We start from the raw sequence: 15,056 nt of genomic DNA on the forward strand, positions 1-15,056 counted from the left end.
ATTCAGTATTTTAAAGGCACTAACAACATAGGAGTTTGATGTGCAGTTTAAAAAAAATTGTCTGTATGTATGAATGGAATAAAATTTCAGATAAAAATAAAAAAAAACAAAGTGTCTTGATAAGAGCTTTTTAGGATGTGGTAGGCAACATGTCATAATTCATAAAACTAAATTAATACTGTTCTAATGGTAATTAAAGCTTCTCATTAAGAGGGGCAAACACCTCCCTGTGTTGGCAGTAAAAATGCACTTGGGACTTGAAGAGGTTATACACAAAAATCAATAACCTGCCATTTTATAATTAAAAGACAAAATAAATGTTAGGGAAATGTCCACTAAATTAGGAAAATTACCTTTAGGAGAGATTGAAAATATTGATTTTAATTTACAAAAATATGTGAACTCTTCATGCCCTAGTCTGTGAGACAATTAGAAGCCAGGTTGTTAATTCTGCATAAGCTTGAGAAAAATCAATAATTGCACTATGAGAATATTATGATATTTGTCATTAACACAAAGTCATTTATATAAAACGACTAATGACTCTGACTTCCTAATTCATGCAGGTTCAGGGTTGGTTGGCTAAATATATAAACCAGATCAATGTCACATTCTCTATTTTGACTTATAGACACACACAAAACTGGGAAATAAATCCTGCCTATGCTTAGAGTAGAGCTAAAATAACTTAATTCCATTGAATTAAATTAAGAATTAAGCTAGGAATTAAGCTATTTAAATACCTTTATACATTTCAGTACTATTTTAATACCACAATGGTGCACCCCACCAATACATCACTTTAATGCTTATTAACACACTATAGACCAAATTCTGCTCTTGATGTGCCCAGGCAGCTTCCTTTGACTTGAATATGCGTATTTAAAATTGCTCTTGTTCAACATGTTTGTTTTCCCCGAAAAAATGTTTGACTGTTGCTGTCTACTCATTTATATATATATATATATATATATATATATTACAGCATTTGCTGGTAGTAATCATTTTAGTGACAGCTATGTATCTTCTTTTGAGATGAAACACTCTATTTCTGGTCTTAGCTCAAAGTTAGTTTTCAAAGAATATGAACTAAACATGTCCTGCAATGTTTTAGTTAGCTGAGCGAGTAGTAGTAGTATCTACTTTTTTGGTTTAGAAAAAAAAATAAAAAAGCTTGTTGGTACCTCATATACATACAAAACCCATGTAAAAACAGACACATGGAAAGATAGGGATAGAGCTACTTAAAATAGTTTAGTATAAGATTCACGTATGGCTTAGGGGCCTACAAAAGACTTACATGATTTCAGTACCAACTGGAATCTTTTAAATACACAGTGTCTGCTTGCCTTTTGCAGTTCAACTACTCACTTTCAACAGATAATCTCTTCAAAATGGCAGTCAGCTGTGTTCTGAGGGCCTGATTCAAAGTCAACGGAGAGACTAACTTCAGTGGGCTTCAGACCAGGCCTTAACTGGAGTTTAAGTGTTATTATGATTGCTAGGCGTCCAGTTTTCAACCAGAACGCCCGGTCAAAAAGCGACCCACGTGGCTCTGGTTGGCACCGCCGACTGGGCTGTTAAAAGTCCAGTCGGTGGCGCAACGTGGGTCCAGAGCTAAGGCAGGCTCCCTACCTGCCCTAGCTCCATGTGTTTCCCAGAAGTGGCTGCCAGGTCCCTGCAGTCCCTAGATGCGCGGGCAGCCAGGAAGGCTCTGTGCGCTGCCCCTACCCCCCGCGAACCGTGGCCAGTGAGAGCTGCGGAGGTGGTGCCTGTGGGTGCAAGGGCAGCATGTGGAGCCTCCCTGGCCACCCCTGCAGGGACCTGGTGGCTGCTTCCCAGGAGCTGCAGTAAGCGCCATTGGGACCCCCCCCCCCCCGAACCCTCTCCCACATTCCAGCCCCCTGCCCCAGCCCGGAGCCCCTTCCTTCACCCCAAACCCCACCCCAGAGTCCACACCTGCAACGAGAGCCCTCACCCCCTCCTGCACCCCAAACCCCTCATCCCCTCCCACTCATCCTCTCCCACACCGCAACTCCCTGTCCCAGTCTGGTGAAAGTGAGTGAGGGTAGGGAAGAGCAAGCGATGGAGGGAGGTGAGATGAAGGGGCCTCGGAGAAGGAGCAGGGCAGGGCTGTTCGGTTTTGTGCAATTAGAAAGTTGTCAATCCTAAGTGTTATGGTTTCACAGCACTTTTTATAGATGTTTCTGATTATGGCCCAATTCTGCATTCAGATGGATGCAGGCACAATCCCATTGACTCCCAATGAGATCGGAGCCCATGTACTCCAGGGCAGGACTTGGCCACGCTGTAGATTCGATAGATAAAAGGTGGTTTCCACAGGTATAACACTAACAAGATTTAAGTTATTTTTAGGATTAGATGCACCTTTTGGAATCTGTAATTTTCAGATAAATACACTTGCACATATTAATCTGTACTTCTACTTGCAAAGAAATTGTCAAAGAATATATTAAGATATTCCATTTGCTAAAGGCTTTTTCCACTCTAACTGGAAAAAAATTGTTTATGCACAAGTAAAACACTGAATCTGAAAAGTTAAATAATTCCCTCATGCCAGCTGGCCCAAAATAAATGAAGTATCAGTTTAAAATGGCACGCATTCTCAGTTTGGGGGGGATCTCATCCTACACTGGAGGTGGGTTAGACTTCATGAACAAATAGGTGTGTTCCCTTTTAACTGCTATGATACTAAATAACTTAAATAATGGAGTAACACCCAGTCAAGCTCCCAGAGTCAATTGTCATTTTCCCAAATAGGTCTAAAATTGCATATACAAAAAATTTACAAACAAAACATTGAAAAAAAACTTTAAAACTAATTCTTAAAAGAAATAAAATGATTATGGTTATATTTTCCTGTTTTACTATTAAGTATTAGTCTAAACTACTCCTTAGGCAAAAGTGAATGTGTTTATATATAGTCTATATATTAGTGTGCATTTCACAGAGAATTATTATTATCATTATGTAATATTAAATAACAGTCATATACTTGAATGTATTGTAAGGGTAGATTTTAATTTGCTCAGGTTATTGGTAAAAACCTTCATTATAAACTTTTTAATGATCGGCAGGCAATGTGAAATAAATGAACTCATACTCAAAACACTTTGTACACTTTCAACAACAACAAAACAAGATAAAACTAACAAGTATAGTGGTACTCTTACCTGCATAGAATTCTGGACTATAAACTGCACCGACAACTGGATTTAATTTCCAGCCTACAGTAAAAAAACAAAACAACAGAAAAAGGATTGAGTAAATATTATAATAATAAATACTATTAATAAATATTAAATTTCTATAAAGAAAATGGGAGTATGAAGCTGTTATTTCAGGATCCTGTAGATTTAGTGGAAGTTGTATGTAGATATGTAAGTTTGATCACAGTATTTATATATTGAAGAAATGATTGAACTGTTTATCTTTAAATATGCAGTGGTCTGGCTATGTCACCATGAAATATAAATGGTGAGAACTGAGGATTGTATAAAGTATTGGCTTTTTTTCCCTGGAGTGGTGGTTATATTTTGTGAATGCTAATGCTCATAAAACACAGACTGGTAAGCATTGGCTCAAGACAGTAAACAGTGCATTGTAGGCAGAAGCCACTTAAGCTTCCCCACAGAGCTTTCCTACAACACTTCAATCCGGAGATGTGAGAACATATCTATTTCAAGCCTTGCCTCAGCAAAGACTGACAATTATTGAAAAAGCGTGACAAGCTATGTGAAAGGTTCCCCATCACACTCCCATCTTCTCCTGAGTTAACAGGTGCCCACTGAAAGCGATCTTTCACTTGGGACATGAGATGACTTGGATCCCAGGTTTTCAGAGGCAGCAGAAAAAGGGAAGAAACCCTAAACAAATCTGTATGCACAGAGTGGTATTTCATATTTGTATAAGATATTTCATCTGAAAATCCTGTACTTAAAAACTATGATCCTGATCCTGCATCACTGGAGTCAAACACAGATTTGCCATTGTTTTGATTTTTAAGCAGGAGTGGGGCCTATATATAGTGTGAGGAATGTGCAAATTATCTGTGTTAATTTTTATTAATGTTACTGATAGCTAGATAGACTGCTAGATAATTATACGTCTATATATAATTGTGGTTATTTTACTGATGCATAAAAGGTGACTAAGAGTTAAATCCTGCAATAAGCCAAAGCAATGCACAATGCAAATTCCCTGCTGCTCATATAGATAATACAGGGAAGCCACCATTTCCAGACTGCTTCAGATGTCCTCTGGAGAAATCCATAAACTAATTAAAACCAGGGTCAGGGTCCCAGGTCAGACAAAGGTAGTTTGAATTGGATAAAATAAGACAAGCACGCACACAGACTTGCGGGAGGTGGAGCTGTCCAAGGGGCAGCAGTTGCAGGAGGCATCCTGACTCACCCAACCTCAGTGCTTGAGGGGTTGGGAGGTAAGGGGGCGTGCCTGAGTTAATCAGAAGTCTGAATTAACCTGTCAAGGAAAGGTTAAGTTTTGGCTAAGGCATTATGCATTTAGGCTTTTGATATTTTTAACTTGTTCTCTCTCCTTGCAATGTTCTATGGATAAATAATTCATACTCTGTTTTGAACACAGCGTGTACTAGCTGATCACTGCTCCTGGAAAGGATTCCATAGCAGAGATGAAATCTTGCTGGACCTGCTGGAGATAAATATGGTTGGTAAACAGGGAGTGCTGTAGCTCGGTGATCCAGTTTAAAAGTGGGGTGAACCACAGGGTTCCACTCTCAGAGAAGTAAATGCAAACTGCACTTGAAACAAGTGCCCTCACACTTGAAAGGAGTGCCAACAGAGAGACTTAATGTGAGATCACAAGTGCAGCTCATCCCTGAACTATAACATATTGGAATCCCCTTAATCTATCACTGAAATGTAGCCATCTCTGGCATGAGACTCAATAAGTGTTTTTTTCAGAAAACAGCAACTCATCAATGTCAGAGCCCAAGTGATGAGTGTTCTTCTATAAAAACAATTCATTGATAAGATAAAATGGATAGTGAAGAACAATACTATATGTAATCTACACTTCAGGAGCAAATAACATATGCCTTAAATATCCAGAATGTAATTACCTAAGTTGGAAATTGGTCGAGCCATGGTGACTTATTAATTTTTTCTTGTGAATTTTCATGAACACCTTGGTTTTAAAAGTGCTACTGAAGGGTATTTTGACCCTAACCCCAACCCTAAGTTTTCTCCTTGGAGATCCCTGATTAGTGCAGTCCAAAAGATGTGTGATTTGAGTGAATTTCAGATCCTTCAGTCTCTGCTGTCAAAGGGGATGACACATATTGCTCAGCTTTGAACTAACACGAATGGGCACTCAATTTGTCCAAGAGAAAAAAAATATCCTGGTAGATGCAGATGGATGCTCACAGCTGAAAGTCACGACCATATTTCATTTCCTTCCCATTCCGATGGCTGTACCATTGAACTTTTTGTAGCTAAGACAGGAAAGACTTCATTCATCATGAAAATAACAACCATTAAACTTTACTTTATCTTGTCAATGAAGTACGTACTGGCCCATAACTGTGTGGGTTAATCAAGCATGATAGGAGCAAGGAACTGTCAAAGAACCCCGGTTTAGCAGTTGGATGAGGCAAATTCTCCCCAGTGGGTGCAGTTTGATGCATTTTCCTTATTGTCACAACACTAATCTCCCCCTCATGTTGAAACTCTAAAAGCTGCAACTGTGAAAAAATAAATCTTTATAGTCATCCAAAGAAATATAGGTTAAGTGCACTGTAGGGAGCAATCATGTACTGTAGAAAGCTATCCTGCTTTGGCAGGAAGATGGACGTAACATCAAAGGACATTTTCCACTTCTAAGGCCAGATATGCTAGTGTGGTGCATCTGCTTTGCTCCATGTTGCCAGTAGACTCTGGCTGTATAGTTGGCATAACTAGCCATGACAGGATTACCCCATTGTAAGGGAAAGGAGGACTTGTGGCACCTTAGAGACTAAGGTGCCACAAGTCCTCCTTTTCTTTTTGCGGATACAGACTGACACGGGGCTGCTACTCTGAAACCTCCCATTGTAAAGGGATACCCTACTGGCATAGAGGTTCTTACAAGACCTTTCCTCTTTGCATACTGGGCATGGCTGGAGGAAAGGGGTATGGCAAGGATACCCCTTCATTGAGCTTATGTTTGGCTGTGGTTTCAGATTCTTAGGAACTAGCTCAGCATACCGAAGTGCCAGTATCAAGGCAATGCAAAGGTGAGTTTTGCAGCACCTCTCTATATCCCTTTCCCGACTTGTGCTTGTGTTCCTTGGTCTCACAGTTGAAGTCCCAACTCTAATACCACTTATGCAAGCCTGTGTGCCCTATAAGCCCGTAGGTTTCAGTCTCATGCCTTAAATTATAAAATGAGCATTAGACTGAAGAATAAACCTTCCTGGATTTAAATATGGGACACGATAGGCGACAGAATCTAAAGATGTCTGAAAGTCACTTTGCCAGTGTAGTGCATGTTCCTTACTCACAGGCAGCTAACTCACAATTAAAAAGCAGCTATATTTCCAAAAGAAATGACAAGCACAAGGTAAGTAACAAAAATCCATCTATCTGCTAGCATAAACTTGCATGACCAGTGGTGGTAGCAATTACACGGCCAGGGCTTCCACATGTCCGCCCAGTAGGGTTGCCAACCGTCTAATCACACAAATCCAAAGACCCTTGGCCCATCTCCTACCCTGCCCCTTTCCTGAGATCATGCCCCTGTCCCACCCCTTCTCTGAGGCCCTGCCCCCTGCTCACTCCATCCCCCCCCCCACTCACTTTCACCAGGCTGGGGCAGGGGGTTGCGGTGCAGGAGGGGATGTGGGATGTAGGCTTTACGAGGGAGTTTGGGTGTGGGAGGGGATGAGGGGTCATGCTCTGGGAGGGAGTTTGGGTGCTGGAGGGGGTGAGGGCTCTGGGAGGGAGTTTGGGTGCAGGAGGGGGTGTGGGGTGCAGGCTCTGGGTGGGAGTTTGGGCTCTGGAGGGGGTCCAGGGTGTGGGCTCTTGGAGGGAGTTTGGTTGTGGGGTGAGTTTGGCAGTAGGGGTGCAGAGGGTCAGGGGGTCGGCGCTTACCTCAGGCGGCTCCTGAAAGTGACTGGCACAGCTCTCTGGTAGCGGCTCCTAGGAGGCGGCCCCAGGGGGTCTCCGTGCGCCACTACCCGCAGGCGCCACCCCCGCAGCTCCCATTGGCCACAGTTCCCAGCCAATGGGAGCTGCAGAGTCGGCGCTTGGGGCAGGGGCAGCGCATGGAGACCCCCCTCCCCAAGGGCCGCAGGGATGTGCTTTCTGATTCCAGGAGCAGTGCGGAGTAGAGAGAGGGTGGGCAGGAAGTCTGCCTTAGCCCTGCTGTGCTGCCGGCGGCCCTTTTAAATGCACATGGCAATTGCCCCCACCCCCGTTGGTGGGCCTGTGTGTGATACTTTGAACAAGCACTACAAACCTAGGTCATTACATGGGCTTACATGTCTGATTGCTGATTTTTCGCAACCGGAGAAAAGATTAAAAATGAGGAACACAGGACAAGAAGTTCAAGAGAAAGCTTCAAATTATGTGGGAAATGCTTTTATCAACACAATTTTCACCTTCCTCTGCAGTGTGGGGCACGGGTCACTTGCTGGAGGATTCTCTGCACCTTGAAGTCTTTAAACCACGATTTGAGGACTTCAATAGCTCAGACATAAGTTAGGGGTTTGTTACAGGAGTCGCTGGGTGAGATTCCGTGCCCTGCATTGTGCAGGAGGTCAGACTAGATGATCATAATGGTCCCTTCTGACCTTGAAGTCAATGATTCTATGATTTCAAGAACCTTCATTTCAGATGTAAAAAAATGACAACACTAAAAAGCAAGGTAACACCTACTCTGTGCGACACTGAAGTAAACTTGTCCCTAAAACACCGATGACATTCATAAGAAGACTGAGCTTCCTTTTCAAGCATCATCATCCCTGAGGTTGGATTTGATATTTGATGCTTAATAGAGAAAACCCTGTTCTTTAACCTTTGTAGCAAGATTAATTTAAATATGCGCAAAATCATTTATAACAAACCTTCTTTTATTCCCTCTGTCATACAACATATTGAACAAAAGAGTGAAATCTTCACACGTATATAAAATATTCCAACTTACTGTTAGAACAAAATGTTATTGTATGACCCAGTCAAGCCTTGTGCCTGTCTGGTTTGATTCACTGGGCTGACATTTTATACAAAAATCAGCAACAATGAAGGAAGCTTTCCATTTTCATCACTTGGCAGACACATATTCGTATGAATAAGAAAGAAAGAAAGAAAAGTTTCTAGAAGAGCCTGAGGACTTTCAGACTAGTTCTTCCCAGATTATTATAAATAGGTCAATAATTGTATGTCAAATTGAGAACAGTTATTTTATTTTTATTGTGGTGGGGGCGGCGGAAGTCTGACATGCTTATTAAAAAATTAACAAACACCTCACTTCTGTTTGCCCCACTTTTTAGCAAAATCTCAAGAATGAGCTCTCAAATGTGGAAAATAAGTTCCATGAGATTTCAGCACTTAAGAGTGTCTCAGCCAACTGTGGCAACCTGCCTTTTTTGATCATACGTGTTCAGTTTTCTTTTGTATTTTTTGGTGGGCAAATAGGAACAAAGATATTAGTTTGGAAAGCAAATGGCTATAGCAAAAGTATCCAAGCCAAATAGAACAAATAATTATTGTCAGTAAATCCATTTCTGTACTAATTTTTGTAGTTGAAAGGTGTTAATGATTAGAAATAATTCACAGAAAATAATCTTTTTTGGCAAAACTGCTGAATTAAGCACTGGAAAAGGGATTTGGGTGGGGGGAAATCTCTTTGAAAAGCATTGCCTCCCCACATTTCTACAGATGACTCTTCTGTCATTAGTCTACAATATTGTACCCATTGTTAAATCAACAGCAAGGACATCATGTTTAGGTGATTTCCTAATTAGATTCCCATATAGAAAAAGGGGAACCATAAAACAATTATAATTTTCTTTCTCTTCTCAACAAATTGTGGAACAGACAACAGAAACAATCCTGAAGTAAGCTGTATTATGATAATACCAAAGAGCAGCTCATGCTTGATAGAGGGAGCATCCTTCCGACCTTCCCCCCCGACTCCATCATCCAGGGCACAATTGTCCCTATGATTAGTTCATTCATTGCTATACTAAGACTGCACAAAGCCAGAAGAGAATAATCAATTCCTAGCCGTATATGCTCTGGTACATGCAGCATCAGTTTACATATTGCTACTATAGTTCATTATTTAGGTTCTGATTCTGCAACTCGTTGCATGCAAATGGAATGCTGTGCCTACAAGGAGCCACGTCAAAGTCAACAGACCTCTGTCCGAGCGCATCAGTTTGCCCAACCATAGCCCTCAATCCTGCAATGAACTCTGTGAGGATGACCTCATAAGACCCTATAAAGGCCACAGAACCGTCATTAGGACTGCATGCTTTTGCAGGAGTCCACCCACAGGGAGCAGCTTGCAACATTAGGGCTTACATGCATTCTGATATTTGACAGTAAAAGGATCAAAAGCTCACACACTTACCATTCGTATAAGGGTTGACTGTCTTTTTATTTGTCATTACACGTGCTGTCGCGTTATTTACCTATGCACATAGAAAATTAAATTAGTAAATGTTATAGAGAGAGTCTGTGGTACTATTAAATGCATGCATTATTACTGCTATTAGTCATATAAAAATAAAATGCAATTTTAATTTTTAAAAGGCAGTAGGTGCATAACAAAATCATACTATATATAATTACATTTACTTTCATAACCATTTAAATTTACAAATCATTTCAATAAAGCAACATCATATCATTTAAACTTTAATAAAGACACATTAAAAGCAAATTAAAAAGATACTGCATAATTTAAGATTTAAGTGCATGCTTGTATTCCATGATAACACTGAAACAATAAATATTTCAAAACAGAAAAAAATATATTTTATATGAAGGAACATGCAGTGGAGTAGAGGGGGAAGAGACAAGGTACAAGGAAACAAATAAAATGTCAAAAAAAGGGACAAACGAATTTTAGCAGTGTGCAACATAACCCTTTAGAAGAGAAGTACCATTGGAAAAGCAACATCTAGCATTCAACACTTGGAACAAGAGCCTTTTTCATTGCAAGAATTAACAAAATCATTCAAGCTTTAAAATCACAGCTAACAAAAGGATAAAAAGAGGGTGCATTATTTAACACAATATGGAGTTAACAATCTGAGTAAGATGTGCACGAAGTCATATCCTCAATCCAATCAGTGCCTCCCAGGCTTGCTTAAAACGTACACTCAATTACAGGCGTACCAATATAGAAAAAAATATAGCATCAAGAAAACTTAATACAACAAGTCAAAAAAATTCACGTGGTATATCAGCGCTAAATACGTGAAACGGCAGATGGACTTCTCCACTTACCATTCAGCACCATCGCCAGCATGGGTATGTATACAGTTACCATGGTTACTGAGAGTTTGGTGAGGGCCCTAAGCGCTACCGTCGAAGGGGGAAAATGAAAAGGCAAAATATGCAACATCTTACTCAAAAGACGACAGCATTTTCAACTGGTAATTTTTCTTTCTCTCTCTTTTTTTTTTATTCTAACAAATACGACTCTGAGGCAGTGTTGAAGGGGACCCAGTGGTACCAAAAACATTTGGGTTTGTTTTTTGATGGGGCTGGATGGGTCAGGCCAACCAGGAACACCAGCCTGGTGGTTACTCTGAAATGAAACTTTCAAACAGACTGATACTGTTGTTGTTCTTTTGTTTTATTTTTGTCTCTTTTTATATTTTTGGATGCTATAATCTCCCAATCTGAGTTATTTTGAAAGCCACTGTGGATCCCACATCAACCCGGCATCAAAAAGAAAAAAACCCGACCTTTTGTTTGTTTTTGTTTTGTCTGTCTCACAGTTTTGTTTTAGTTTTTGATTTTTTTTGTTTATTTTTTTTGGAATTTACTGCACCCATTGATTTACAAAACATAGAAAATAATAACTTCAAAATAGTAAAGCTTTTATTTTGTCTCATTTCTGTCATCCACCTTAGAGCAATAATGATAATAATAATAATAATAATAATCACAAAAGAAATAATAATAAAAAAACCCAAGTAAGGCCAGATTATCTCTTTATATATAAATATATATATATAAACAATGGGAAGGGGAAAGGGGAGCACACAAAAGACACCAATGATGCATCTGAAACAACAAATGAGAGTGAAGCAGACATTTATAAAAAAGATGAAAAGGAAAATATTTTGAACATGCACCTCGATTTTACGGCCCTCTACCACGGTGCCGTGTAATTTCTCCCTCGCCCTGTCCGCATCAGCACTATTTTCGAAAGTTACGAAACCAAATCCCTGCATGCAGGAGGGAGAAGGGGGGAAAACAACATGCACATTATTATTTCAGTCAATGACCACTTGTTTGCTTATGTTCTCTCGCTTTAATTTAATATTTTCTTGTTCTTGCTTCATTTCTGTAACATGCAAATTAGAAAAATTATAATCATACTGAGATGTGCAATAAATAAGCGACAAATGTGAACAAGTTTTTTTTTCTCTTTCATCAGTTAGATAACACCCCCTGAAGAATTCAAAGAATGATACCAAAGATACCTTTCTCAATGTCACTACAGAGGAAAATAAATCTAACAAAAAATGAAATCAAAATCAAATTTACAGTGTTTTCACATAGAAAAAATGAAATAATGAGAAAAGAAAGTGGACCACTTTTTAATGACATGCAGATAGTATCAACAAAATAAAAAAAACATGGGCACAAAATTCAACACTGAATGCCAATATACTCTAAAACATTGCCTACTTAGTCATGCTGTTGTGATTGTAAGAAACATTTTTCCCATGCAACACTAGGGTTATTTAAACTTTTGTCAAACTGTATAGCCTTTACTTATTTAAAAAACAAACAAAAAAAAACAAAAAAGAAAAGAAAAAAGAAAAGAAAAGAAAACCACCAACAAAAGTGGTACTTTTATAACTAAGCATAAACGTTCCAGTTTTCAAAAGATCAAACAAAATCACATGATGTGAATAGAAAGAAACTTCGATAAAGTAATAAAAATGCAAACATTTTGAATAAGTTTAACTGCTTCATATCGGCATTATTTTTGACATATAGTACATGCAACTGAGACTGTTTACTTTACCTACTCCCATGTTAGTGGGATAGGGTTATGCAACTTTGAAATATTATCATGAAAAAAACTAACCACTAAATACTTCAACACCAAAGGAAGACACGTGTATGTCTTTTCTGCTGCATATTAGTTATTTGACTATTCTAAGCACTTAACATTCTTATATTAGACTAAGCAAAGACTTCCAATCTTGCTAGCATTCTTTTTCTGTTGTGCTAAAGCAGATAAATATGATTTTAAAATTGGAAAAATTAAAATGCTTCATCTACCACTGAAGTTGCTAAAATAACTTTTAAAATGACATTTCAGTATTTAAAAAACAAAAGAAACATTTATATATCATGATCAGAAAATGTACTCCAACCCTTTGAAACAATTCAAATACAGCATTGTCAGTGCTATGCTTTTGCATGTCGCCCTCAATAATTTAAGGCCAATTATCCCAACAGAAAAGCATTAACCAAGCTCCGTGTTTCAAATCAACAAGCATGTGCAAAACATACACCATCCTTTGTTAAGGACTGTTCCCATTCCAAGTTTTTCTGCTGTATGTAAAAGAAATCCTGCCCCAGCCACACACAATTTTCAGGATCGCTTTTATCCTCATTCTCAAAATATTCTCAGCACAGCTTTTTTTATGCAGTGCTCATCTTTGTTAGGCCTGATCTACACCGAAAAATTAGATCAATATAATTGTCTCTCAGGGGTGTGACATAGTTAGGTCAACCTAACTCATACTGTAGATGCAGCTAGTTAACATCTCTTGGAGAAATGGATTAACTACATTGACGGGAAAAAACTTTCCATCAATATAAGACGTGTCTACACTATGGCACTATAGTGGACAGTGGCAGCACTGTAGCTGTGACGCTGTAGCATAGACATGCCCTTAGGCACCTCAAGCAAGAGACGTCATACTTCCACACACCTCTGCCCCTGCCCAGTTCCCCACCACTGTGTTAATAAAACATGACGTAAACCGTGAAGGACAAACTTTATAAAGTCAATCTTGATATAAAAATATGTATCTATAATTCTGCTAACTAAAGTTGCATCCACTTCCTCAACCAGGGTGACATTATTTCCGAGTGAAACACAGAGTCTCTGTGGCAACATTGCTTCTATGCATAATTTAGCCACCTTCTCTGCCTGGTCCAGTCCATTGTTTAATTTTGCAGTCAGTTAAAGTCTATCCAACCCAGTAACTTCTTCTTTCCAGCAATCTAACCTATCATCACTTGCCCTGTATTAGTAAAACGGGTCTACGGATTAGGAAAGGGGAATGGCAGAATGTTAAGATTTTGGGGGGGTGGGGGAGGAGTGTTTATATTCAACCCGTAAAAACACTTTTAGCTAAACAGGAACAAACACAAACCATTCAGAGTATCATACGCACAAAGCCAAAATAGTGAATTAATTTGTGAAAAAACATTAAGAAACTATTAGAAATTACCTTTTAAAAGTGGAGATTGGTATTCCTTTTATCTATTCAAGCCATAGATTTATCTATGCTTGTGCATTATGTAGGGAAGTGTGTGTATAGCACTAATGTATGGGTGCAATTTTCCATCCTCCTCTAATTAATACTCAGACAACATGCTGGCTACTTTCAACTGCTATTTGCCCACCCATTAAACCTCCCATGTTGTAATAGCTCTGTAAGCAAACTCTTAAATTCAAGTGCTACTTGAGAGAATGCCTTAGCAGAACCTTATCACTGCAGCCACTGAACCAGTGACCTAAAGTTCACATATAGTGTAAGTTACTCTAATATTGTGTAACTGTTTGTTCACCTCCCTCCTCTAAGCAGAACAACTATCTTCCCTGACTGGCAAGAACTGAAAATTTGGTATGAGTTCTTGGACTGTTAATTATGACCCAGAATTCTAAAAACAAACAGTCTCCTGACTAAGCTCATTCACTCGTAGCACCAGTGTGCATTCCAGATTTTTTTTAAATACTGGGAATAAAAGAAACACCCAAAATAAAATGTCAAAGAAAACAGCACCTTTAATTAATATTAAGATGGAGCTACAAGCTAACTAAAGACAAAAAATCCAAACATTTAGGAATGTGCGGCAGCTGTCATTTTGAATTCCTTACATTTTTTCTTATGCATTAACATTACTTAAACAAAGCTTTTATATAAGTTTTTACACTCATATTTTAATTTACAGAAACTTTATCAGATAATAACTTTTATTCATCAGATGCATAGAGCACACTCTCACTCTCTCTCTGACACACACACGCTTTTACATATCTCTATGTACATTCCACACTCAGCATAACAGCAACTAAAAAAATATTTATTATTGTACTAATCCATAATATGAGCTGTCAAGTGCTCAGATTCATTAAAGGACAATGGGGGGGGGGAACACCACCACCTCTATTTGACCATTAACCAAGTTTTAAATGGCAATGGATAGTCTTGTTTTTGATTGAGGAGATGGTTGGGAGGTTTTTTTGTTTCTTTGTTTGTTTGTTTTGAAGGGCTAACGGGCCTTACTTATATTATGAACAAATGAGCACATACATGTTTTTAAAATGTAAAATCATTAAATAATTTATAAATATAGAAAAATGGTGTTCATTGTTGTTAGTGTACTTTTACATCTCTAGAGTAAAATCTTACCTCAGCAGCTCTGCAATCATCCCTAAAGGACAAAACCAATTTGCAGCAGCTGTGGACAGTTACTGAAACCCAGAGCTTCAACAGATTAGTTAAGGAAGCCTGTTCAAAGTTAAAATGCCAGAGCAATGTTACAATGACTCTGGTTCTGACTCATGTAAACTGAATTGCCCTC

At 38.9% G+C, this 15,056-nt stretch overlaps 1 protein-coding gene across 29 annotated transcripts in view; it reads right to left on the minus strand.

Annotated features, from left to right (window-relative positions):
- Nucleotides 1-15,056, minus strand: part of RBFOX1 (RNA binding fox-1 homolog 1) — a 2,420,635-nt gene that overhangs the window by 131,170 nt on the left and 2,274,409 nt on the right. For 24 of the 29 annotated variants that reach the window (XM_084641955.1, XM_084641958.1, XM_084641982.1 and 21 more), the window contains 3 exons: nt 11,354-11,446; nt 9,616-9,676; nt 3,195-3,248 (listed from right to left, as the gene is read on the minus strand). In XM_084641955.1, the coding sequence (XP_084498081.1) occupies nt 3,195-3,248; nt 9,616-9,676; nt 11,354-11,446 (208 nt within the window). The remainder of the gene's footprint in view (nt 1-3,194; nt 3,249-9,615; nt 9,677-11,353; nt 11,447-15,056) is intronic. The other 5 variants (XM_084641975.1, XM_084641956.1, XM_084641960.1 and 2 more) reach the window with 1 other exon arrangement.

This window comes from Lepidochelys olivacea, assembly GCF_965140295.1.
Source record: "Lepidochelys olivacea isolate rLepOli2 genome assembly, chromosome: 10".
In the NCBI taxonomy this organism is placed as follows: Eukaryota; Metazoa; Chordata; order Testudines; family Cheloniidae; genus Lepidochelys; species Lepidochelys olivacea.